General features: G+C 42.3%; 2 protein-coding genes across 2 annotated transcripts in view; one reads left to right on the plus strand and one right to left on the minus strand.

Annotated features, from left to right (window-relative positions):
• The window catches only part of kmt5aa (lysine methyltransferase 5Aa), a 123858-nt gene that overhangs the window by 64489 nt on the left and 31675 nt on the right, over positions 1-27694 (minus strand). The window lies entirely within an intron of this gene.
• hip1r (huntingtin interacting protein 1 related) lies at positions 1399-27243 on the plus strand (the record flags this gene model as incomplete). Its single annotated transcript, XM_083983987.1, has 34 exons — positions 1399-1479; positions 1801-1864; positions 3563-3705; positions 4535-4591; positions 4776-4856; positions 4950-5026; positions 5514-5575; positions 6177-6317; positions 6490-6547; positions 7512-7587; positions 7685-7810; positions 8625-8747; positions 9786-9969; positions 11039-11127; positions 11220-11336; positions 11445-11546; positions 12483-12677; positions 12974-13084; positions 13926-14120; positions 14259-14406; positions 15316-15402; positions 15566-15673; positions 15822-15958; positions 18113-18223; positions 18321-18379; positions 18476-18506; positions 18632-18694; positions 19644-19744; positions 19879-19984; positions 23828-23951; positions 24608-24669; positions 25252-25412; positions 25764-26001; positions 27208-27243. The coding sequence occupies 34 exons, from the start codon at positions 1399-1401 to the stop codon at positions 27241-27243; spliced, it is 3654 nt and encodes a 1217-aa protein (XP_083840113.1).

The following is a 27694-nucleotide window of genomic DNA, read 5'->3' on the forward strand; positions in this document are numbered from 1 at the left end:
AGATCAGTTTGGTTTGATTGAAATAAAGTGTCCAAGTGTTAAAAGCTACACTAAGTGGAAGCATCTCAGAAAAAATGACGGGGCATGGGAGCTCAATCTATCAGATTCTTATTACTCACAAGTACAAGGGCAGATGCTAATCACAGGAATGACTTGGTGTGATTTTGTTGTCTACACTGAGACAGACATCCTAATTCAAAGAATTCAAAGAGATGATACCATGATAAATGACATGAAAGGGAAATTGGACAGGTTTTATTTCAATGTCTACATGCAGAAAGACATGGGAATGCAAGCCTAACATTAGAAAAGATATAAATGGCACATTTAAGTAGGCCTCTTAATGTGTTAAGGACTTAGATTTAACAGACATCAAATCAATAACTAATCACTGTGGTTGTAGCAGTTTCCAAGATTTATGTTTTTTTTTCTTTTCTTTTCTGTCTTTTTTTTTTTTTTTTTTTTACCAAATACTCATACTTTTTCATCATACCACTTAATAGGACTCTACTTGGTGTTAACCATTTGTTTAAATAACAGAAGAAGCATTTTGGTTTGTGCTCTTCATGTGTTTGTTTTGTGTTGTGTTGTGTTGTGCTTTCATTGTAATAATGCAGCAAACCTATGTGGTATGATGTACTGCAGGAATGTCAAAGGCTGTATTTTTTTTGCTACTTAAAACTCAAATAAAGGTATTGTGGGGAACAAGAAGAAATGATGAGTCGTTCATTTTACACTTTAGCTTTCATGATGAGATGCTAATCAGTTTGTTTGTATGTTTGTTTGTTTGTTTGTTTATTTTCACATATCAAAGTTAAAAAAAGAGCTGCTGTGTGTGTGTGTGTGTGTGTGTGTGTGTGTGTGTGTGTGTGTGTGTGTGTGTGTGTGTGTGTGTGTGTGTGTGTGTGTGTGTGTGTGTGTGTGTGTGTGTGTGAGGGTGTTGAGCTGCTGTATTGTGTAGTGTGTGTGGGATGTGGAACCAGTCCTACAGGGCTGTTCAGTGCTCGGTCTCTGCTTTGTCTTTCCAGTTTCGCTGCCTTCACATTTGTCCGGTGACTCAGTGGAAACATCACCGACAGCTGTTTAACTCACAGACACTATATATTTCTTTTCTTTCTTTTTTTAAATATATATTTGATAAAATATTTCTATCTGAACTTCCTGTGTTGTTTTTCACTGCCTGACATCGCGTGAACGAGTGTTTTTCTCTTCACCCTCTGCGCGTCTTTACGCAGCTTGGAGCGCTTTTTTTTTTTTTTTACGCAGAGAGGAGATTCACAGATTGCTGTTGATATGCGCCGCTGCCTCTGACACACCTGTGTTGTTGCTTTAAAGACGCTCAGGTGAGGAGGAGCTGAGACCTTCAGCTGGAGAGAGTGTGGAGAGCAGAGAAACAAAATGAGTAAATCCAAGAACAAGAGCGACAACAAGACGGAGAAGGCTCTGGCTGCGGAGAAGGAGCAGTTCGGGAAACAGCAGGTAGGTTTACGCTTCTTTACTCTTTAATGGATCCTGGACAAGTTAGTGCGTCCACTAGCTAAGAGTTCACCTCTTTTTTTTGCTCAGGAAATATTTCTTAAATTTTAAATGTGAAGATAAAATTATATGTTCCTCGTTAAAGTTGATGAATTTACTTTAAGACGTTCATTTTCGACTGGAAAGAGTCAAACTGTAAATCTATGAATCTGATCTTTTTCCGCAAGTGACACGCGTATGTGTGTGTGTGTGTGTGTGTGTGTGTGTGTGTGTGTGTGTGTGTGTGTGTGTGTGTGTGTGTGTGTGTGTGTGTGTTTCTTACAGCTCCACAGCATCAGTAAAACCATCACCCCGACAGAAACACCACCCAAAGAGAAATATGTGCGCAGTATCCTTTTCATCAGAGAGTCTGGTTAGATAAACATCAAGGTCAGGGACAGACTGGTATGTGGTCATGAACCAGAATATTAGTCAGTGATAAGTCAGAGATAGTGGCTCCAAGGGAGATGGAAGATCTAATCTGAAGTATGCATGATCCATCTAGTTTAAAGGTAGCCTACATTGTGTAAATTCTCCTGTTATCTATTCTCGAAAATCGATTATTTCATTCAAAAGTACGTTTTTCATACATCAATAATTACCCCCATCAACAAACTGAAAAGCTCCCATTGTTGCTCTGCCGGAATCTCGCGCGATTTGCGGAGCCGTGAACTGGGTGTCAATGCAAATCGCACGAGATTTGCACTGACACAGGCAAAGCAGTGAACTGAGACACTGGGAGCTTCCGCTACAAACAAGCTTAAAATATAGACTTATTTAATTTTTTTCGGAACAATTTCTCATGTCGGGGCTTCAATACAAGAGGGACATTACAGACGAGCACTATGGAGGTATTTGGATGTTTTTTGGTGTGTCTTTTTGGACGAAGAAAAGTGGTTCGCTACCGTCATATGGACATGCAGTGCTGCACGGAGCCCCACTGTAACTCAGAGAAGCCACGGAGGACTCTGAAACTTCTCCCAGATTCCCAGCCCTTAGTCTGTAACGTCCCTCTTGTATTGAAGCCCCGACATGAGAAATGTAATAAATCTATGTTTTAAGCTTGTTTGTAGCGGAAGCTCCCAGTGTCTCAGTTCACTGCTCTTCCTGTGTCAGTGCAAATCTCGCGTGATTTGCTCTGACCGGCGGAACTATAAGTTATTATTTTATACTTAGAAATAAAACAAGCAGATCAAGGTGAGGATAAAAGTTTCATGGTCAACAGGACGACTATGTAAAGGTTAAAGAAAACTGCCAACAAAGTCGTAACCGAACCTAATAAAAACCTGATAATAACCTGATAATAACCTAATAACTTATAACCTGATAATAACCTAATAATAACCTAATAAAAACTTAAAGCAGAAGTAAGTGATATATTTGTGTTAATATAAGTCTTAAATAGTTATATCTTCCGACAGCAATCACTTACATAGAGTGTTTGGACCGAAACACGGGTCTGTCAGTCACTCTGCTCTGCTCTGAGCCGAAGAGAAAACATTTATCGTATCCTACAGTTTTTATCCAATGAGGAGAGAGAACGGCATGCAGGGCTGTGTGTGCAGCCAAGGGACGCCGTGAATGTGGTGACGTAGGGACGAGGACTGTTATGGTGCGTTCAAGGAAACTCGTATTTTTCCGACCGTGAAGTGGTACCAGTTCGATCTGGTACGAGTTCACCGGTCGGAAGTTACGAGTGGCCGTTATAGTGACTTTCACCGGTAAAACAGGTCGGAAAAACACGAGTGGGTTGCCTGAAACGCTACAAAGTCGTAAGTTGTGACTTGAAGCTGTAATTTACGATTTCAAAAGCCTGCCTGGAACGCAGCATTAGCGAAAACGACCGGATCACTCACTTCTGCTTTAATAATAGGCTAACCTGATAATGACCTGATAATAACCTGATAATAACCTAATATCATGATATCTCCCGTCAGTGGATCATAAATATTGGCACAAGGTTTCAGGTCGGTTCACCAGGGAGAAGGAGAGATGTGAGATGTGAGATATGAGATGTGTTGTTGGAGTTTCCTTGACAGCGGTGATGACATCATCATGGGGAGCCACAAAGAGGGCGGCGCCGCCACCTTCTGGTCCTACGCCATCAACCTGCCGCTGTCCAGCAGCTCCCTGGTCAGCTGGAAGTTCTGCTACGTCGTCCACAAGCTGCTGAGGGACGGACACAAGAACGTAGGCTCCTCCATCTTTATTCTTCTGCTTCTTCTTCTTCTTTCCTCCTCCTCCTCCTCCTCCCCCTCCTCCTCCTCCTTCTCCTTCTTTCTCCTCTTCCTCTTCCTCCTTCTCCTCCTCCTCCTTCTTCTCCTCCTCCTCCTCCTTCTCCTCCTCCTCCTTCTCCTCCTCCTTCCTCCTCTCCCTCTTCTGTTCCTCCTCCTCCTCTTCTCCTCCTTCTTCTTTTCCTCCTCCTCCTCCTCTTCCTCCTTCTTCTTTTCCTCCTCCTCCTCCTCTTCCTCCTTCTTTTTCTTCTTTTCCTCCTCCTCCTCTTCCTCCTTCTTCTTTTCCTCCTCCTCCTCCTCCTTCTTTTTCTTCTTTTCCTCCTCCTCCTCTTCCTCCTTCTTCTTTTCCTCCTCCTCTTCCTTCTTTTTCTTCTCCTCCTCCTCTTCCTCGTTCTTCTTCTTCTTCTCCTCTTCCTCCTCCATCAACGAAGGTTCCTCCTCCTCCTGTTCCTCCTTCTTCTTCTTCTTCTCCTCCTCCTGTTCCTCCTTCTTTTTATTCTCCTCCTCCTCTTCCTCCTTCTTTTTCTTCTCCTCCTCCTCTTCCTACTTCTTCTTTTCCTCCTCCTCCTCTTCCTTCTTTTTCTTCTTTTCCTCCTCCTCCTCCTCCTCCTTCTTTTTCTTCTCCTCCTTCTCCTTCAACATAGGTTCCTCCTCCTCCTTCTTCTCCTCCTCCTCCTCCTTCTTCTCCTCCTCCTCCTCCTCCTCTTCCTTCTCCTCCTCCTCCTCCTCCTCCTCCTCCCTCCCACAGTGCTGATGTGATCTCTCTCTCTCTCTCTAACCTTCAGGCCGTGGCAGATTCTTTCCGGCGTTGTCGTAACGTGAAGGACATGGGCGTCCTCTGGGTGAGTGGACGCCATGGTGACGGTGATGATGATGATGATGATGATGATGATGATGGTGATGGTGATGATGACGATGATGATGATGATGAAGATGATGATGATGATGATGATGATGATGATGAGAGACCAAACTCATCTCCTCTCTGAACTAATCTAATCTAAATTTGTCCTTCTTGATGTCCAGGGAAATCTGCACGACCGATACGGCCACATCGTCGCCTTGGCGGCCAAATATCTCAGTCTGAAGATGGAGTTTCATGCCAAGGTGAGAACAGGTTTTTTAAACAACATGAGACAAACTCATTAAAACAACAACAACAACAACAAAACAACACTTTCGTCCGTCCTTCCTCCACAGCACAAGGTGATCCCGGGCAACATGGAGGCCAGCGACGAGGCTCTGGACAGAGAAGCAGGAACCGACATGACCAAAGTGTGAGTGTGGTTCCCTGAACTCACCGTTATGTATAACTAACTGTTTCACAAATTTCACTCATTATCTACTCCCCCTCATGTGGACTAAGGGCTGGGAGAAGTTTCAGAGTCCTCCGTGGCTTCTCTGAGTTACAGCGGGGCTTCGTGCAGCACTGCATGTCCATATGACGAACGGAGAACGGAGCTCACTTTTCTTCGTAACAAAAAGACACACCAAAAAACATCCAGATACCTCCATAGTGCTCGTCTGTAATGTCCCTCTTGTATTGAAGCCCTAACATGAGAAATTGTTCCGAAAAAAATTAAATAAGTCTATATTTTAAGCTTGTTTGTAGCGGAAGCTCCCAGCACTGCTCTTCCTGGTCCATCCAAATCTCACACCGGTGTCAATGCAAATCGCGCGAGAGTAGATAATGAGTGAAATTTGAATTTTGGGTGAACTATCCCTTTAAATCTGGTTTTAACACGTCGTTCTCATGTGTTTCAGGTTGGATATGACGCAGGAGCTGCAGGACTGTTGGGACGCAGGGCTGAAGATGGCCGACACAGGTCAGTCTGTCTCCCAAACTTCTCTGTGTTAGGCTATATATATAATGTTCTTCTATGCCCTTATATTATATCTATGTCTGTGCTACTGGAAACTTGAATTTCATTTGGGATCAATAAAGTTAATTTAAATCTAAGAATGAAACCAACAGTATGTTAATGAATCTGTATGTGACAATGGTTTTTTTGCCTCAAGCGCGTTGGTTCCCTCTGTAAATGTAAATGTAGATGTAAATCTTCAAAAAATGGGTCACAATCAAATATAGAATTTAGCTCTTTTTTTTTTTTTTAATTAATGAATCATTTATTAAAACAGTTGGCTGCTGTAGTTTTTAGAAATGTTCTTCAAACAGGAGCCGGGGACTATTTTCAGAGGTGGATTAATACACAATTAGGACTCCAGCACCAACAGTAAAGACTTAAATATGTAAAGCAGCTCTCACAGCTCAGTGTGTTTCACAACAACTATAAATAAAACGGTAAAATAAGATATTAAAACATGATTTATATAGAAGCAGCAGGATTAAAAAGCCCAGATTAAATGATACGATTCAACATAATTTGAAATACTTGTGAAATGACTTTGTGTTTTTCTCGCCTTCAGTTTTGCGTCAGCTCGACGCCAACGGAGCCAAAACCACGACGCCGGCCGGTCAGTGCAGACTGACGCCTCTGATCCCTCTGATCCTGGACTGCAGCTTCCTCTACCACTTCTCTGTCCTGCTGATGTTCAAGCTGCACAGCCGTGAGTCTCACACACACACACACACACACACACACACACACACACACACACACACACACACACACACACACACACACACACACACACACACACACACACACACACACACACAGACACACACACAGTCAAACATCAGTGTGTTAGATCAAGTCTTACGTCCTCTGTCTCTCAGGCATCGCTCCGGACGTTCTCCTCGGACATCGTGAGAGGTTCAGGGACCTGTTTACCAGGTAGGTTACTTCTGAATTGGTTAATAAATCAATTGATTGATAAATGAATAATATTTCAAGGTTTTGTTGAAGCATTTCAAGGAAAATTTACAGTTTTTCACAATTGTTAAAACACATTTTTCTCAGAATTGTAAAGACAAAACTCTTTTCTCACACTTACATTCACAAAACCTCTGATTCTTTTTGCAAAACCAAAACGGTATCGCCTAAAAATAGTTTCACCTGCACTCAAAACCGAACAATGTTGTCAGATCTAAGCACTAATTGGTCAAAATAGAAAAAACTGATGAGCAGTCATTACACACTACACCAAAAAAAAGGAAAACACAAGTGTTCAGGGCGTGTAGCTGATCACACTACAGTAGCTAAAGCACATGCATTTTCCGTCTCCAAAACTAAAGAAAAAAAAGATTTCAGCTCATGGGATTTCTTGGTTTCCCTCATTAATCTCATCAAATACACAATCCAACAACTCCACAACGCTCTGGTGGACAAGTTGTGACCTGCACATTCACCACGCTATGAGATAATAACACAACGTTACCAGACAGAGTTGTTTTAGAGGGAAATACAGAGACTGCTTGATGAAAAACTGTCCCTGAAGGCAACGCGCATCAGCGGTTTTGCATGAATTTCCCTCTAAAACAACTCTGTCTGGTAACGTTGTGTTATTATCTCATAGCGTGGTGAATGTGCAGGTCACTACTTGTCCACCAGAGCGTTGTGGAGTTGTTGGATTGTGTATTTGATGAGTTTGATGAGGGAAACCAAGAAATCCCATGAGCCTCCGTAGCTCTGAGCAGCTCACGGCTCTGCTCCGCCGTTCTAAAAATAGCTTGCACCGACAATTAAAGGTAACAAACCTACTGCTATGACTATAGGGATTATGGCAATGGGACAATTTGCCAAAATGTTGAACTATCCCTTTACATAAGTGATAATGAATCTGTGTTTTCCTCTGCAGCCTGACTCAGTTCTTCAACAGAGCCAGAGAGATCGAGTTCTTCAAAACCATCATCCAGATCCCAGACCTGCCCGACGTGAGTGACGACGGGTTGTTTACTAACATGCACCACTTGTTGTTGTTGTTGTTGTTTTGATCTCATTCACATTATGTGTATGTGTGTTTTATTTCAGGGTCCTCCCAACTTCCTCCGTGCCGCCGCGCTGGGCGAGTACAAGAGGCCGGTGGTGGTGATGCCCAACGAGGAGTATCACGAGGAGGAGATGGAGCTGCAGCCGGAGCTCAGGGAAACACCACAGGTCAAACAGATGAATGAATGAATGAATGAATGAATGAATGAATGAATGAATGAATGAATGAATGAATGAAGTATGGCAAGCCATTTTAACAGTTAAAAGCTAGACTGGATATGTGTTGCCTTGTCAAAAAGAATATTTCAGATATCCACAGCTACGTTCTTCCTATAGGACAAATGACGTCACTTTTGCCGTTCATGTGTATGGGGTTTGTCAGACTCATTACAGATATCTAGGCTATAATTCAGTTGCAGATATTCACTATGTGAATTACAGATATCTGTAACTGAATTACGACTAGTACTAATTCCAGTTTGAGATATCTACAGTTTGATTCTGACTAGTCATAATTCCAGTTCAAGATATCTTTAATTCACCTCAATTAAAGATCCATACATGTCCCTTTTCAGATATCTTAAATTAAGTTTTCACTATAGGTGAAATGACGTTGTAGATATCTCAAACTGGAATTCGTAATAGTCATAATTCAGTTACAGATATCCCTAATTCACATAGCGGATATCTGCAACTGAATTGTAGATATCTGTAATGAGTCTGACAAACCCCATACACATGAACGGCAAAAGTGACGTCATTTGTCCTATAGGAAGAATGTAGTTGCGGATATCTGAAATGTTCTTTTTGACAAGAGGCAAAACTGAATTACAGATATCTTGAGTGAAAAATCTATTCAACTATTCAAAATGTAATTAAGACAAGTCAGAAAGACGTTGTTGATATCTACAATGTTAATTCCGGAGAGTCAAACCTGTAGTTGTGTCTGATGTCATCTCTCTGTGCGGCGGTATTACTGCAGTATTACCTGCTGAGCCAGATGGCGGCGCCCGACCCGGCGCTGGAGCAGCGGGGCGCGGAGAACGAGAGCATGAGGAGGGAGCTGGAGGTGCTGAAGCCAGAGCTGGAGATCATCAAGACCGAGGTTCAAACACTGGGCCGTTTACTTAAGCCTGATTTATGCTTCTACGTCAAGTCAAATTCAAATTCAAGTTTATTTGTCACGTTCTGAACCTTTCGGCCGTTGTATAAAAGTGCAAAAATATAGAAATAAAAGCAATAGAAGTAGAGGTAATAGAACGTTTAAATAAAATACAATAAACTAAGTGCAAATGACTAGGGGAATAAGAGATACAGAAAAGAGAATTAATGGTTAGTAGTGAAATAGATAAATAATTATTAATAGTGCAATAGTCACAAATGTTTCTTAAAAAGCATCTCTACATGTATGGCACTCGGTTCATTCCTTAATGAGACACTAATGAGGTGATCGATACCTGAAACACATCTGGTTTTATATAAAAACCACTGTAACCACTAAAGTAGATTTATAAACTCTTCCTAAGTTAAAATATTTGTGGTGTGTATGAATATGAACATGTTTTCTTTGCATTACTATTATTCAAGGTTTGAAAAGACTTAATATTTTTTGACTAGTTGTAATTTTTTGCCAATAAATGCTCTAAATGAGAATATTTTTATTTCAATTTTGGTGAGAAATGTTGTCAGTAGTTAATAGAATAAAACAGAAATGTTCATTTTACTCAAACACACACCTATAAATAGTAAAACCAGAGAATCTTAAAGGGATACTTCACCCAAAATCGATAATTCACCAATCATCTACTCACCGTCATGCCAAGGAAGGGTTTGGAGAACTTTCAGAGTCATCAAAACTCTTTAGGAGTTCCAGGGGGGGTCCGGCTGGAAACGGGTTTTCATATAATGGCGGCGGATAGAGTTCACTTTTGAATCGTCCAAAACACACACTATGAAACATCCAGATACCTCCATACTGCTCGTCTGTACTGACCCAAGTGTCCTGAAGCCCAAACATGGAAAAGTTGTTCGGAAAAAATTAATGTGATCTCTGTTTTTTTTAGCCTTGTTGTAGCAGTATCGATTTTGGGTGAAGTGTCCCTTTAAAGCAGCTCTAGTCCTGATGTGTTGACTCTCTGCTCAGGCCCAGCGGTGCGTGACGGAGCTGCGGTCCCAGGTGAACCGCCTGGAGGCCGAGGTGGAGGAGCAGCGCTGCCACAAGCAGGTGGCCATGGTGGAGAACGAGCACCTGCGCCTGGAGGTGGACGCGCTGAGGAACGCCAACGTGGCCAACGTCGGAGCGCAGATCGGATTCAAGGAGGCCGACAGTGAGTGGACAGAGTTCAGGGACAACCTTTCATTTTCATTTTCATTTTGATTTATTCCATTCATGGTTTACATTCTATAGGTGGCTGCACATATTTACATAATGTAGCTACACATTGTCACCATGAATGAAAAGGAGCAGGATGAAGAAAACTTATAGTACCTGCCCCTCTCTGTTGTTATAATTACATTGGCTTACTTCAACACCAATATTATACTCTGTTTCAAAATATTAAAGGGATAGTTCACCCAAAATTGAAATTTCACTCATTATCTACTCACCCTCATGTGGACTAAGGGCTGGGAGAAGTTTCTCTGAGTTACAGGGGGTCTCGGCGTAGCAGTGCATGTCCATATAACGGTTGCAAATGGATACCAACTGTCTTCGTAACAAAAAGACACACCAAAAAACATCCAAATACCTCCATGCTGCTCGTATGTAATGTCCGTCTTGTATTGAAGCCCTGAAATGCGAAACTGTCCCGAAAAAAATTAAGTAAGTCTATATTTCAAGCTTGTTTGTAGCGGAAGCTTCTCTTCCTGGCTCGTCCAATTTGGACGGACAATACAAGACGGACATTACATACGAGCAGCATGGAGGTATTAGGATGTTTTTTGGTGTGTCTTTTTGTTACGAAGACAGTTGGTATCCATTTGCAACCGTCATATGGACATGCACTGCTACGCCGAGACCCGCTGTAACTCAGAGAAGCCACGGAGGACTCTGAAACTTCTCCCAGCCCTTAGTCGACATTTGAATTTTGAGTGAACTATCCCTTTAACCATGCAAATGTATGTTTAAAATCAAGCTTCAGTCTGTTGTCCCCTTCCTCCAATTTGAACAAGTTTTGTAAATGTTCTGGTAGTGATCTGTTCTTTGCTTTAAACATTATTTTTAAGGTCTGAAATTCTATTATATCGGCCATTTTCAACAAACCTGCAGAAATAAAAAAAAATCTATTTGAGGGATCTCTATTGCCTGCCTTGTGAATAACTCTTACTGCTCTTTTTTGTAGCAGAAACACCTTCATCTTCATCTTCATCTTCATCTCCTCTCCTCCTCCTCTGCAGGTCGAGCTCAGGCTGCACAGCTGCGCTTCAGTCAGCTGAAGGAGAGACACGCCGAGCTGGTGTCCAGCCACGCCGACCTGATGAGGAAGGTGAGACGGCGGCGGCGAGAGACGGACGAGGCGTTCAGGTACATGCTTCTACAGTCTGAAGTTTGAACTTGTCTCTGTGTCTCTGTGAGCAGAACGCGGACACGGTGAAGCTGCTGTCCGGCTCAAAGCAGGAGCAGGACGAGCTGCTGAGAGCCCGCAGGCTGCTGGAGAACGAGCTGGAGGCGCTACGGCAAGAGAGGAGGAACATGGTGAGAGAGGAGGAGGAGCAGGATGAAGATGAAGATGAAGATACTTCCTGTTGTTAGATCCTCTGTGATGAATCACTGACTCCTTCTCTGTCTCTGTCTCTCTCTCAGTCGAACCAGCAGCAGCACGAGGTCGATCGTCTCAACAAGGAGCTGTTGGAGCAGAGAGCAGAGCTGGCCCTGCTGCGCAGCACGCTGGAGAACAAGGAGATGGTGAGACACACACACACACACACACACACACACACACACACACACACACACACACACACACACACACACACACACACACACACACACACACACACCTGAACCTGAACTTTTCAAAGGTTCAAAGACTGAGTTTAGACCACTGAGAATTTGCTTTTAGTGTTTTAGCAACCGAGAGAAACTGTATAGGCTACAGTTTTTCTCGATTGTTTTCTCAAACATTCAAAGCATGCCTCATACTCTCAGAACTCTACACACAAATTTTAAAAAAACACACACACAATGAGCAAAACTCCTCAATTCTCCTGCAAAATGAAACTTTACATTCAAAACAATGTTATTTCTTCTCAAAATGGTATTTTGTTTTCAAATGACACGCAAACCATCTTGTGAATAGACATTTATAAGAACCAGTTGAACACTGATGTGCTCAATGCACAACACTATGATGGATGGAAACACTTCCGCTCCATTCATTATAATGACTTAGGCCTTTAAAAATAAGTTGAAAAAAAAGGGAAAAAAAATCCTCTCTTCTGTTTCAGTCTGGCCACAGCACCTCATCCACATCACATCATCATGTTGCCCTTTTATGCTAAAGCTCTGACTGCTAATTGTAAAACTGTGTGACAGGTGTTTGCCCCAGTCAATGTGCATAGTAGGGCAATTATGTAACTTTAGGATTTTGAATAACAGTGTGTTCTTTGTGAAAACAAGAGATTTTCTACACAAAAATTGTGCCAAATGCAGAGAATTGTGTGTGTTTTGAAAAAAGTGTGTTTTAGAACTGCAATTTGAGTGTAAAGCAGGAATTGTGCTTGTAGTTTAGCAGAATTGCTTCAGGGGGTCGGTGCATCAGTTACATGTTGTGGTCATTGTGTCTCAAGTACCAGAAACAATTGAGATAAACTATATAATAACCTGTCCCTCTCTGTGCAGGAGGGCTCCCAGACCAGCAGCAGTCTGGCGGCGCTGCAGGCGGAGCGCGACGTGCTGCTGCGCTCGGCCCGGGAGAGAGACGCTGAGCTGTCGTCGCTGCGGCAACAGGCCCAGCAGCAGCAGAGCTCGCTGGACCTGGACCGAGACCGGTACAACCGAGAGCTGGAGGCGCTGAGGGCTCAGCTGCAGCAGCAGGTGAGGACCGACAGGCGGTTTAACCCTTTAGGGTCTGAGCCGGTTTTTGTTTTTGAATACTTTTGATTTTGCCTTTATACACAACTTCATCTGTATGATCTGAGTAAGAAAAGTAACTAATTACCAGCAAAATGCTTTAATAAAATGCTCAAAATGCTCAAATATGTCAAATTACTTGGACTCGCCCTTCTCACGGCCTGTAAATTAATTAAAGGGTTACCAAAAAAGTTGCGCCGTTAGAAACAGTGTGATTCCCATCACTGCTCATGTCCATGTGTGTGTCTGTGTCTCTGCAGCTCGCCATCAACGCAGAACAGAAGCTGGAGATCGACCGGCTGAGACGAGACCTGGACTCGACCCGGGCCGAGCTGGCGCGGGCCAACAGCGCCCTGCAGAGCAAAGAGATGGTAACAGCAGCTCGTCATGGAGCAACAGTATCACTCACAGAAGGATATAAGAACGCTACAACAAAATTATGTTTGCACTCATAAATAACACAGAAACACACACAACCATTCATCACCAAATAACATTATTACAAATATGGCAAATTGCCCCATTGCCATAACCCCCTATAGTCATAGCAGTAGGTTCGTTACCTTTAATTGTCGGTGCAAGCTATTTTTAGAACGGCGGAGCAGAGCCGCGAGCTGCTCAGAGCTACGCTGCGGAGGCTCATGGGATTTCTTGGTTTCCCTCATCAAACTCATCAAATACACAATCCAACAACTCCAAAACGCTCTGGTGGACGAGTTGTGACCTGCACATTCACCACGCTATGAGATAGTAACAGAACGTTACCAGACAGAGTTGTTTCAGAGGTAAATGCAGAGACTGCTTGATGAAAAACTGCACTCGACAGGAACGCACATCAGCGGTTTTGCATGAATTTCCCTCTAAAACAACTCTGTGTGGTAACGTTGTGTTATTATCTCATAGCGTGGTGAATGTGCAGGTCACAACTTGTCCACCAGAGCGTTTTGGAGTTGTTGGATTGTGTATTTGATGAGTTTGATGAGGGAAACCAAGAACTCCCATGAGCCTCCGTAGCGTAGCTCTGAGCAGCTCGCGGCTCTGCTCCGCCGTTCTAAAAACAGCTTGCACCGACAATTAAAGGTAACGAACCTACTGCTATGACTATAGGGGTTATGGCAATGGGCCAATTTATCAAAAATGTTGAACTATCCCTTTAAAAATAAGGGTAAAGAAAGCATCAAGTGTCTCACCTGTTGCCGTCCGGTTCCTCAGAGCGGCTCCCAGCTGAGCGGCACGGTGGCCGGGCTGCAGGCCGAGAGGGAGGCGCTGCTGCGGTCGACGCGGGAGCAGGAGGCGGAGCTGCGGTCGCTACGGCAACAGGCCCAGCTGCAGCAGAGCGCGCTGGAGCAGGAGCGGCAGCGCAGCAGCGTGGAGCTGGGCAGCCTGCACGCCCAGCTGCAGCAGCAGGTGATGATGCACCGCGAGGTCAGAGGTCAGGGGGCAGGGGTGGCGTCCTCACTGGGGTCGGTACTGATGACCCTGTGTGTGTGTGTGTGTGTGTGTGTGTGTGTGTGTGTGTGTGTGTCTGTGTGTGTGTGAGGACAGGCATGTCGTGAAGGAGAGCTGAGCCACCGGCTGCAGGAGGAGCAGTTCTCTCTGCTGCAGTGCGCGGTGGTCGAGGCCGAGGGAATCATCCTGGACGCCGTGGCCAAACTGGACGACCCCATCCACGTCCGCTGCATCAGCTCGCCAGGTACAAACACTACGACCCCCGACCCCGACCCCCGACCCCACCCCCCACACACACACACTCATCAAAACTTCATTATAAACTCATGAACTTATCACAAAAAAAACAATTGTGTAACTTCTCCTCGCGAAAATCGATTATTTGGTTCAAAAGTATGTTTTTCATTAACCAGTAATCACCCCCATCAACAAACTGAAGTGTTCCTTTCAGCTCTGAATTTGCCGTTCATACCATTCATATCTACATGGAGCGGGTAAGCTCGGTGTCGTCCGTCTGCCCAATTTCACGTGAATGCAGCATGAAAAATACGACTGAGTTGCTTGAGATATACAACCGCAACGCGAGATGGGAGTAATTCCTACACAATGCACCTTTAACTTTCAAAATAAGATTCACATCCTGAACAAAAATATTCACACACACAAGTAAAACCTCAATTCTAATACTGATATCAATCAGATCAATAAAACTGTTCACAACCAAAACAATAACTAATATAAGATCAACTAGAAAAAGCTAAAAAGATATTTAGTTTATCAGTTTACATCATTTATCCTCTAACTAGACAAATGTAATTAGCTAATGGTGTTTTTAATCATTTCTACAATGAATAAAGTTGCTTTAATTAATTAAATTGGGTCAATTGGGCATTTAGATATTTAGTAAATGTTTTATTCCACACTAAAATGTAGTTATAAGCAACGGTCAGGACCTGTTTTACAACGTTATCAATAATCATCATCTGCTCTTACACCAGCACAGCATTGTGGGAGTTTTAGCCTAGTTGTTGAATACATGAATAAACATTTAAAAAAAAGACCTTATATCTACTTATAACTGTAATATATAATGTGTTATGTGTTATAGGTTATTGATTTGTTATTTATATTTATTTATCCGGCTGTGTTTCAGATTATCTGGTGAATCGAGCTGAAATCACTTTGGCCTCCATCGACAAAATGCAGCAGAGTCACATGGTCTACATGGGAAACAGGAACGGTCAGTGATTGGTCGTTTGTGTGTAGTGTGTGTAGACGTTGTGTGTGTGTGCGTGTGGTTGTATTGTGTGTAGATGTTGTGTGAGTGTGTAGTGTGTGTGTGTGTGTGTGTGTATAGATGTAGTGTGTGTCCCTCAGCTGATCAGTGTGCCTCCTCCTCTCAGATGCCAGCGGTCTGTTGAGAGCCGTCACTCAGTTTTCTCACCTCGCCGCCGACACCATCGTCAACGGAGCCGCGACGTCGCACTCTGCTCCCACGGACCAGGCCGACCGTACGTCACACACACACACACACACACACACACACACACACACACACACACACACACACACACACACACACACACACACACACACACACACACACACACAATGACAGTTAACGACACACACCTGAGACTAAACACCGTCTTCGTGCAGGTCTGACCGACGGCTGCAGAGACTGCGCCAACAACTGTCTCCAGTACCTGAAGGATCTGAAGCTTCAGGCCACTTTACAACGAGCAGATCCATCGGCCATAAGATACACGGTGCAACGCCTCCTCGCTCTGGGACAGGTGAGACATTCACCCACCCATCCCCTTAATAAAGGGATAGTTCAACATTTTTGACAAATTGGCAGAGGTGTGGACTTGGACTCGGGACTTGAGACTTGACTTGGACTCGAGTCCCGATTTTGATGACTTAAGACTTGCTTGATCAAATCAAAAAAAGACTTGGACTCGCTTGGGACTTGATGCCAAAGACTTGAGACTCTACTTGGACTTGAGAGCAAAGACTTGAGACTCTACTTGGACTTGAGAGCAAAGACTTGAATTCAAGTCAAGTCACATGCAGCAAGCACAAATATTAAAATAATTTAAAAAGTGTCACATCAATGTTAAACTGTAGCAGCCAGCCAGAGACGTTCTATATGGAACCCACTCCTGTTATCAGTCTTGGCTGTATAATTAATGCCAACACACTAATGCCTACCACACATAAAGATAATCTGGCTGATTTTGCCCCGATTTTCCCTCTTCTGACCAAAGACAAAAATCACCCGATTATCTTAGGCTCTTGAGATTATCTTATGAGATTCTCCTGTAGTGTGTGGTGTTTTAAGATTTAAATTCTCCTGACAATCGACTCATAAAACGTTTGGCGGCGACAATCGTAAATATTAAACATGTTCAATATTTACGATTGTTGGCCCCAACAATTGTGACCGTTTGGATCAAAAGTCGGCTTGTGTGTGGGGGAACACGACAATCCTGAGTCACCGTCTCCGCAGAATTTGACGTGAAATTGAATGTAACCAATAAAGAAGCAGCTGACTGCAGCACACGTAGCATAACAAACCAGTGTGGCTAACGGCTCCATCCATAGCTCCCAAAGACAGTTTTAAGAGTATCTTTGATGGCTACCATCAACAGACTAGCTACATCAGATCATGTTTGATCACGCAAGATTTCTGGCGTGTTACTGTACGTCAATTTTAAATAGCTTTATTGGCATGAGAAGGCAGTTTATTGGCATGAGAAGGCACTTATATTGACAAAGCATATTACAATAGAATATGAATAAAAATAAACAGATGAATAAGTGACAGAACATTATAATCGATTTGTTTGGGACTCAAAACAAAAATCTTAGGACTTGGTTGGGACTCGAAAAAAAATCTTAGGACTTGGTTGGGACTCGAAACAAAAATCTTAGGACTTGGTTGGGACTCGAAAAAAAATCTTAGGACTTGGTTGGGACTCGAAACAAAAATCTTAGGACTTGGACTTGACTTGGGACTTGAGAGCAAAGACTTGAGACTCTACTCGAGACTTGAGAGCAAAGACTTGAGACTCTACTTGGACTTGCAACATAGGGACTTTCTCCCACCTCTGCAAATTGGCCCATTGCCATAATCCCTATAGTCATAGCAGTAGGTTCGTTACCTTTAATTGTCGGTGCAAGCTGTTTTTAGAACGGCGGAGCAGAGCCGTGAGCTGCTCAGAGCTACGCTACGGAGGCTCATGGGATTTCCCCAAATACACAATCCAACAACTCCACAACGCTCTGGTGGACAAGTTGTGACCTGCACATTCACCACGCTATGAGATAATAACACAACGTTACCAGACAGAGTTGTTTTAGAGGGAAATACAGAGACTGCTTGCTGAAAAACTGCTCCAGATGGGAACGCGCATCAGTGGTTTTGCATGAATTTCCCTCTACAACAACTCTGTCTGGTAACGTTGTGTTATTATCTCATAGCGTGGTGAATGTGCAGGTCACAACTTGTCCACCAGAGCGTTGTGGAGTTGTTGGATTGTGTATTTGATGAGTTTGAAATGATGTCACCAAGAAATCCCATGAGCCTCTGTAGCGTAGCTCTGAGCAGCTCATGGCTCTGCTCCGCAGTTCTAAAACCAGCTTGCACCGACAATTGAAGGTAACGAATCTACTGCTGTGACTATAGGGATTATGGCAATGGGCCAATTTGCCTAAATGTTAAACTATACCTTTAATGGCAGATGGGATAAATGAGTTAAATGAGTTCCTACACCTGTTCCTATACCATATTTTGACTATATTTGATTTTTTACACATTCATAGTGTTGGATTTTGAGTAAACCTGCACCATCTGTATCTGAGCCATGAATTCAAACATATCTGTGTATTTCTACTTGTTGCAAACATGTTTTCACTCCGTCCCTGTCGTCATGGTCGTCGTGCAGGAATTGCGTCCCAGGGGTCAGGACGTGCTGAAGGAGGAGCTGGGCAGCATGGTGGACAAGGAGATGGTCGCCACGTCCACCGCCATCGAGGAGGCCGTGCTGCGGATGGACGTAAGGACACACACACACACACACACACACACACACACACACACACACACTGAGGATGCGCCTCCACCTGGTGATGTTTTGATCCGTTGCTCCACAGGAGATCCTGAGCCAGGCGAGGAGGGAGGGGTCGGGCCTGAAGCTGGAGGTCAACCAGAGGTCAGAGGTCAAATTATGTTTAAAAACTCTTCAACTCACTTCACTGACACAGTTCGTTCCTCTGTCTGACTCTGTGACGTTTCTGTTTCCTCTCAGTATCCTCGGTTCCTGCTCAGACCTGATGAAGGTAAAAAATCTTTTTCTTTCTGTTTTTTTTTTCTTTCTACAAACTCATTATTCATAATTTATCTTCACTTCACTTCCTGTTTGTCTCTGTCTCCGTCTCCGTCTGCTCTGCTCCGTCCTCCTCAGGCCGTCCACATGCTGGTGACGTCTGCTACCGACCTGCAGAAAGACATCGTGGAGGGAGGCAGGGTGAGACACACACACACACACACACACACACACGTTCAAATAAAACACATTTATCCAGCACAGAGCAGGAACAACCAATCAGAAACCAAAAAAAAACAAAACAAATTACATCACTTTATTTCTTAAAATGAATGAAATTCTTCACGTCACAGTAACACATGGTGATCTGTTCTATTATAGTCTACATATTTTATTTTGTGCCATGTAAATTATGGCAATTTAATCGTTCATTTTTAAACAAATCGATCAAATGAGTCTCTAAATTCTTGGAGTAACTGTTCACTGACTTGATCTGGGCCCCCGTCACATTAAGTCATTATATTACTGGAAATTATTGTTATGATTATAATAAAGTTGATATATGATGCAATAAAATGTGATATGAATGCCAATAAAACAATAACTGTAATCAGTAATTGCAGATCGTTTAGTCCACTCTGGGTTTCTGTTGTGAGAATTTGATTGAATTTAATTCTCTGATTATTAAATGTAAAAAAAAATGCATAAAGTGAGTTTGCTTCAGCAGAAACTCAGACTTCAATATGTATAATAATAAATAAAGTTCACAGCTTCTCTAAGTAATATCTCATCATTTGACAACACAATAATATTTAATTTAATAATCAAATCAACATTTTAATGTTTTAAAAGCATTGAATGCCTCAAATTTGTTGTTTTCTGCTTAAATGTGTTAATTTTTAATGTTTAAACTGAATATTTGCAGGTTTTGAACTGTTACTGACATAAAAAGAGACATTTGAAAACAGTATCTGGAGTTTTTAATCAATGCTCAATGAAACTTTATAGATGTAAATGAGAAAATATTTAATAGTTAATGAGAAACATTTGATATGAGTCAGATAAAACCTCAGGATGCAGGAGGAAAAACAGTGACTTTGACTCCATCCCATAATTCCTCATTGTGCGTTTTGTTGTGTGTTTTTCTCAGGGCGCCGCGTCTGTCACCGAGTTTTACGCCAAAAACTCTCGGTGGACAGAAGGACTCATCTCCGCCTCCAAGGCCGTGGGCTGGGGCGCCACGCAGCTGCTGTAAGAGACCACGGCCGCCACACACACACACACCGTGGCACACACACACACACACACACACACACACACACACACACACACACACACACACACATTGTATGATGACCTTGTTCTGGTGTGTGTCCGTGTGTCAGAGACTCGGCGGACCGCGTGGTCGGGGACAACGGGACGTACGAGGAGCTGATCGCCTGCTCACATGAGATCGCTGCGAGCACGGCTCAGCTGGTCGCCGCCTCCAAGGTACAAACCAAAACCCACAAACTCACCGGAGCGTTAGAGGAGAAATAAGAACATATTACCATTTAATTTTGTTATAAGTATAGCTTTAATTTGTTTTGACCTTATTTTAGTGATTGTTTCTATTGCTCTAACTTTATAGTCCAGGCAAAATAGCGTTTTACGACAGACTAATTGTCACAGAAGGTTTTTCACCATACATCATTTCTATGAGGTGTCTAGAACAACATACTAAAAGTCCTAAGAAATCCTAGTTGGGGAAATATGTTTAATTTGCATCATTATTTACTGTATAAAGTCTATGGTGCTGACAACAATACACCCCAATGGGGCTATTTTTTTCCTTTACTCCTATCACAATGAAGCTTTACACAATGAAAGTATCCATGAAATGTAACATTTTTTGTATTACAAGTTTCTTTGAAAATTAATTTGAATATGCAAATGAGCCTTACACTAATCAAATATGCCCAAAATACACCGAATAGGCTTCTTTTTTTCCTTTACTCCTACCAGAATGAAACTTTACACAATGAAAATTAGTGTATTGCTCATTTGCATATTCAAATTGATTTTCCAAGAAACTTGTAATACAAAAAATGTTACTTTTAATGTCCATTCATTGTGTAAAGTTTCATTGTGGTAGGAGTAAAGGAAAAAAAGAATCCTATTCGGATGTATTTTGGGCATATTTGATTAGTGTACGGCTCATTTGCATATTCAAATTCATTTTCAAAGAAACTTGTAATACAAAAAATGTTACATTTCATGGATACTTTCATCATTTAAAGTTTCATTGTGATAGGAGTAAAGGAAAAAAAATAGCCCCATTGGGGTGTATTGTTGTCAGCACCATAGACTTATACAGTAAATAATGATGCGAATTAAACATATTTCCCCAACTAGGATTTCTTAGGACTTTTAGTATGTTGTTCTAGACACCTCATAGAAATGATGTATGGTGAAAAACCTTCTGTGACAATTAGTTCTATTTTTGGGTCCAAAATGAGCTAAATTGCCTGGACTATTAATTGACCCTTCGCGTAAGCCCCGCCCCCTTGGTTACTGTTGCTACACCGGGCAAGCTTTCACTCCCTGCCATGCTCCTGGCAAATTTGGTATCGATTTCAAAGGAAATATCAGCAAATTTCTGGATAAACTGTTCTGAGATAATAGAGAGAAGAAGTCACAAAGATCATTCAGAGTTTTCAGTGACGTGACTCGCGCAGGAGGATAAAACATCTGTTCAACGACACGACTGGACAATGTAGAGCAGCAGTAAGGGCTGGTCATTTTACCGTCTATCAACCCACCAAGACTTAGGTCAGGGATGTCAAACTCAATGTAGTTCAGGGGCCACAAACAGCACAATTTAATCTCAAGTAAAGGTAAAGGTAAAGGTACTTTATTTGTCACATATACAGCTAGTACAGTGAAATTCTGGGCCGGACCAGTAAAATAATAGCATAATAACCTTTAAATATATTTAAAAAACTGAAAATTTCCTCTGTTTTGGTACATTAATAAGTTGTTTTACAGTTACTGAACTATCCGTTAACAAAACATATTATGAACCACCTGAAATTTCTTGATAAAAATATGTGAATTTTCACACTTGACAAATTCATCCTGAGGGCCAGATTGGACCCTCTGCAGGGCCGGTTCTGGCCCACGGGCCGCATGTTTGACACCCCTGACTTAGGTCATCTCACTGGTTGTCAAACTGCAAGTTTTGGGGCGATTGTGAACCACATAGAGCTTTCGTTGCTGTTTTTTTTTCTCCCACCGTTGTATCAGTCAGTGAAAGCAGTCCCTGCCTGGAGGATCCCTCGCCTAGAAGCCCAGGTAAAAAGCCGTAAAAGTACAGCTGTCATTTCGGAGGTGAACATATGGTTATCCCCATATTTACACTTGCTCAAGTCGAAAAAAACGTCCGCTCGTATCTGAACATCTCTATATTGCTGCTCAGGGCCGTTGTATAGGGGAGAAAGGTGATGATAATTCTAGGGGCCCAGCGCCCAGTGGGGCCCATAAAAAACCCCAGTAGTCTAATCTTTGTATGACTGATTTATTCTGCGTAAGACCCTGACTAATACTCATAGTACACTGTAAAAACTCAACATCTTTCGAAGAATATTTGTCTTATTTCTTGTCCAAATGTCTCATTTCTAGTCAAAACTAATCTCTTTCCACTTAAAATAAGACTCATCACCTAAAAATTAACTTGTTTTTAGATCATTTTCACTTGTTTCAAACAAATTTTCACTTGAAATAAGTAGAAAAATCTGCCAGTGAAAACATGTTTTTGTGCTTGTAATAAGGAAGAAAAACTTGTTCCACTATCAGATTTTTTCTACTTATTTCAAGTGAAAATATGCTTGAAAGGAGTAAAAAAAAAAAAGCTACTTTTAATGTCATGAGTCTTATTTTAAGTATAATGAGATTTGTTTTGACTAGAAATAAGACAAATATTCTTGGAGGATGCAGTGTAATGCTGCATTAGCATCAAAACAAGGTAGGCTAAATAAAAAATGATAATACATATGTAGTCTAAGAAAAAGAAAAGGAAAGTTAGGGGGAGGGGCCCACTTTAGTATTCTTTAAGGGGGCCCAGAATTCCTAGCAACGGCCCTGCTGCTGCTGCCGCCGCCATAGCAGCAGCAGCAGCAGCAACATCCTTCTCTACAAACAAATGTTTTTCGTCCTAGTCTCAAAATGTGTCCACAAAAGCAAACGTAATGACTCACTGCCGAAAGCTTGCCAGGCCTGTAGTTACGGTTGCTAACGTAGGATTGGACAATAGCCGTTTGTGGGAGGGGTTTGGCGAAGGGTCAATTGTTAATCTATGTTCATGCTGAGTTCTCACTGTTATTTATATAGCTGGCACTACTGGACTGAATTTATTATGTTGTGCACTGCAGCACTTTGGGCAACTGAGGTTGTTTTTAAATGTGTTGCTATATAAATAAAATTTGAGATGAGTTGAGTTGAGAACTTCATGCTCCTCTAAGACGTTGTTTATCTGAAAGCTGTAGTCTGGAAAGTTCAGAAACGTCATCATGACTTTTGACTCTGTTTGTTTAACTCTGGTCACATTTCAGATGATCGATCAGACTTGTTACATTCATTTCAAAACCCGTTTGAGTCTCAAAGAGGCAAAAATCAAACAACAAAGATTAGAAAAGAAGAGAAAAGAAACAATAAATACATAACCACACATCAGTGGAGGAGTTTCACTGGGACTAGTTTTTCTTTAGATGGTAGTTTGGACTCTCTGGTAACTTGTGTTATAATATAGTAATAGGAATACTTTATTATATTTAGAGAGAATTTTGGTAACCCTTTAATTTACAGGCCATTAATTATGTGATAATGTCAAGAAATAGCCAAGAAATAACAAGTAATTGTGTCACAATGTCTAGAAATAGCCTAGAAACAACGGTCAATTTCAGAGTAATGTCGAGAAATATAGACAAGAATCAATTGTAAGGACTTGGTGGAGAAAAATTCTGGCCTTTCCCAAAAATTCAGAGCATGAAAACCATGTGTAATCTTTTTCCTTTATGAAAAACATGACATTACTATGAAGTGGGCATCAAACAATTACCAGGTGACATTATACACAAAGATCTGACAGCAACAGAACAGGGACAAGGTTTATTTAACTTTTTTAAATCTATCTGTGAACCAATGAACGAACGAAGCAGCTGAGTTTTTAAAATCACAGTTTTCATTCACCTGTTCACCAAACTCAGTATTCAACATGCACGTGTTTTAACGAGAGCAGCTGGATTTAAATCTGTCGTCATGTCATTTAATTTACTTTATTTTTCCTGTTTGCTCCAGGTGAAGGCCGATCGCAACAACAAGAAGCTGAACACGCTGCAGCAGGCGTCACGACACGTCAACGACATGGCCGCCGTGGTCGTCACCTCCACCAAACACGGGCAGCAGCAGATCTCTGACCACGGTGAGAGGAGGAGGAGGAGGAGGAGGGGGGAGGAGGAGGAGGAGGAGGAGGAGGAGGAGAGGGGAGGAGATGTGGAGGAAGGGAAGGAGGAATAGGAGGAGGAGGAGGAGGAGGAAGAGTAGAAGGAAGAGGAAAAGGGAGAGGAGGAGGAGGAGGAACAGGTGAAGAGTAGAAGGAGGAAGAGGAGGAGGAAGGAGAAGGAGGAAGAGTAGGAGAGGATGAGGAGGAAGAAGAGGAGGAGAGTAGAAGGAGGGGGAGTAAGAGGAAAAGGGAGAGGAGGAAGAGGAGAAGGAGGAAGAGGAGGAGGAAAAGAGAGAGAAGGAGGGAGGAGGAGGATTGAGGAGGAAGAGTAGAAAGAGGAAAGAAGAGAAGAGGAGGAGGAGGAACAGAAGAGGGAGAGGAGGAAGAGTAGAAGGAAGAGGAAGGAGGAGGAGTAGGAGGAAGAAGAGTAGAAGGAGGCGGGAGGAGTAAGAAGGAGGAAGAGCAGAAGAGTAGAAGGAGGAAGAGGAAGGAGGAGAAGAGGAAAAGAGTAGAAAGAGGGAGAGGAAGGAAAAAAGGAGGAGGAAGAGGAAAAGAGTAGGAGGAGGAAGAGGAAGGTGTCTCCGTGGTGACGGTGATGATGATGAATGTATCTCTCTCTCTCTCTCTCTCCTCAGGTGTGATGGATTTCTCTGGTTTGTCTCTGATCAAGCTGAAGAAAGAGGAGATGGAGGCTCAGGTGAGGAGGCTCGTCGTATCCCAGCATGCACCTCTTCTCTTCTCTTCTCTCTCCCCTCCCCCTCTCTCTCCGGTCTGTGTCTGACCCATAGACTGTAAAAAATATGGACGTAGCACCCGTGACGTCACCCATTGGTTTTGGGAAGTCGTTTTTGTGACTCCAATATGGCGGCCTGAACAGCGCCATGTTGGATTTACCGGCCGAGAACCCGCCCACTGGCCTCGAAGCAGCTGTCCACGGAGCTGCTCGGAGTTAAAAAAAATTCACCCCCCTCAGAGTGTGTGCGGGGGTAGAAACTATCGGTTGAGACCAAAAAACGTGCTGACACCAGGCTTTTAACATGTTTATTGAGGATGTAAAGTCGGCGATTTTAACATGGGGGTCTATGGAGAAATGCTGCTTTCTGACACCAGCCCCCAGAGGCAGCGGAGGGGATTGCAGGTTTTTGAACGCGGAAGTGACTTCACTTCTCAGACCGACAACTGCCCCCTTGGTCTGACCCTCTCCCCCTCTCCCCCTCTCCTCCCCCTCTCCCCCTCCTCTCTCCTCCTCCTCCTCCTCCCCCCCTCTCTCCCCCCTCAGGTGAAGGTGCTGCAGCTGGAGAGTCAGTTGGATCAGGAGCGCGTCCGTCTGGGCGAGCTCAGGAAGAGACACTACGAGCTCGGAGACCGCGACGACCGCGACGGTGGTGGCGAGGACAACGCATCCGACGCCTCCTTCCCACCGCCACCGCCGCCCACTCTGCTCAACGCCTCCTCCTCCTCCTCCTCCTCCTCCTCCTCTTTCTCCTCCTCCTTCACGCCTCTGAACACGCAGAGCTTCCCCTCGACCAATCCCTTCGCTCCGAGTCCAGCAGCACAGCCTCAGACCTACACACCGACAAACACATACACACCTTCGCCTTCTAGCACATACACACCTTCATCTACCAGCACATACACACCGACAAACACATACACACCTTCATCTTCTAGCACATACACACCGACAAACACATACACACCTCCACCTGCCAGCACATACACACCGACAAACACATACACACCTCCACCTGCCAGCACATACACACCGACAAACACATACACACCTGCCAGCACATACACACCTCCACAATCATACACACCTTCCAGCACATACACACCTCCTCAGTCATACACACCCTCCCAGTTGTACACCCCCCCATCTCAGCCTTACACACCAAACCCGACTCAAAGCCAGGTCAAACCTCCCTCTGGCCCCGCCCCCCCTCCGACGACCACGGAGACGGCGAACAAGCCGACTTTCAGGAAACCGAACATCTTCGTCAAATCAGGGAACCTGCTGAAGAACGCGGTGAGTGTCTCTACTAAAACAGATATCACCATGAAACTTCATAAGTTTATCACTCACATTAAGGCAGTTATTTTTTGTATTATAAGTTTTGTAAAAAAAAATTATGTTTAATATGTAAATGAGGCCATATCTAATTAAATATGCGCTAATTTGCATACATTTCCAGAACCGAAATCTGAACAATGGATAAAGCCACTTTCAAAATTCTTGTTTCATTTTATTGACATATTAGAGTCATAAGTTTTTACAAAGGAGATTCTGGATATCTCTTTTTATCACTCAGTAAATGAGAAAATTACAAAGGAGTATTAGGGCCAGCCCAAAAAAAAAATCCGGCACAAAAAAAAAAAAAGCCAGCCAAAAAAAATAAAAATAAATCCATCATAAAAATAAAAAAATAGGCAAAAAATAGATAAATAAAAAAAATTAGGCCAAAAAAACAAAAAAACGAATTCCATCTAAAAAAAAAAAAAAATAGGCAAAAGAAATAAATAAATCAAAAAAGTTTGGCCAAAAAACAAAAAAAATTCCATCCGAAAAAAAAAACAAAAAAATCTATGTAAAAAGAAAAAAAAGGCTGGCAGAAAAAAAAAATCCATTTGAAAAAAAATAGGCAAAAAAAATAAAAAAATTGGGCCAAAAAAAAAAAAAAAATCCATCCTAAAAAAAAATAAATAGGCAAAAAAAATAGATAAATAAGAAAAATTGGGCCAAAAAAAAAAAGAAAAAAAGAAATTCCATCTAAAAAAAATAAATAAAAAATCCTTCGTAAAAAATAAAAAAATAGACAAAATAAATAAATAAATAAAAATAAAAAAAATAGGCAAAAAAAAAAGAAAAAAGAAATTGGGCCAAAAAAACAAAAAAATTCCATCCGTAAAAAAAAAAAAATTCTATTGTAGAAAGGAAAAAAAAAGAAAAAAGAAAAATTGGGCCAAAAAAACAAAATGTACACATTAAACCCCCCCGCCGGTCGGCTCGTGGCTCCATAGACAGCAGTGATTTTCTATCTGGCTGTCTGTGCTGAAGTCGCTACAACTAGAGAAGTTAGCGGTCGGTAAACTTGATCTCTGAAGGGGGGGTTCTCCTGGGTCTCACGGTGTGTTAGACCACGGGTTAAATTTACACCAGAATATCCCTTTAAGATAATAATAATGAGTGGATTGCTTGAGTGACATCATGGGTCTGTTTGTTTTCTAATTACAGTTCAAACGAGGTGAAGCCGGAGCTGGAGAGTCCTGAAGACGACACAGTGATTCAAATATGTTGATTAATAATTACATTTTAACATTGTAACATTTTAACTATGTTTTATCTCTGTAAGGCAGGAAATGAAACCATGATGTTAAAGAGTTTATATTCTCACCTTCTTTTTCTTCTTGACTCCATGTTTGGACCAATCAGACCAAATCTAAACATCTAAAGTGCCTTAAACTTTTGTATTCTCTTTATAAATGTGCAGGAAAAGAAATAATTGCACACAATTTAAAATATGAAATCACTGAGATTTACATTACATATTTATTTTTTTTGTTTTATTCTGTCACAATAGCTCACACATATTAGTAAGTGAATTATTCCTGTGTCAGAGCCTCCATCTAAAGTTTTACACAGGGTGACATCATGTATAAACTGTTAATAAATAAGATTAAAAATTCATGAATGTTGATTTTATTGATTATTATACTAAGAT

The sequence above is a fragment of the Trachurus trachurus genome (genome assembly GCF_905171665.1).
Source record: "Trachurus trachurus genome assembly, chromosome: 12".
Classification (NCBI taxonomy): domain Eukaryota; kingdom Metazoa; phylum Chordata; class Actinopteri; order Carangiformes; family Carangidae; genus Trachurus; species Trachurus trachurus.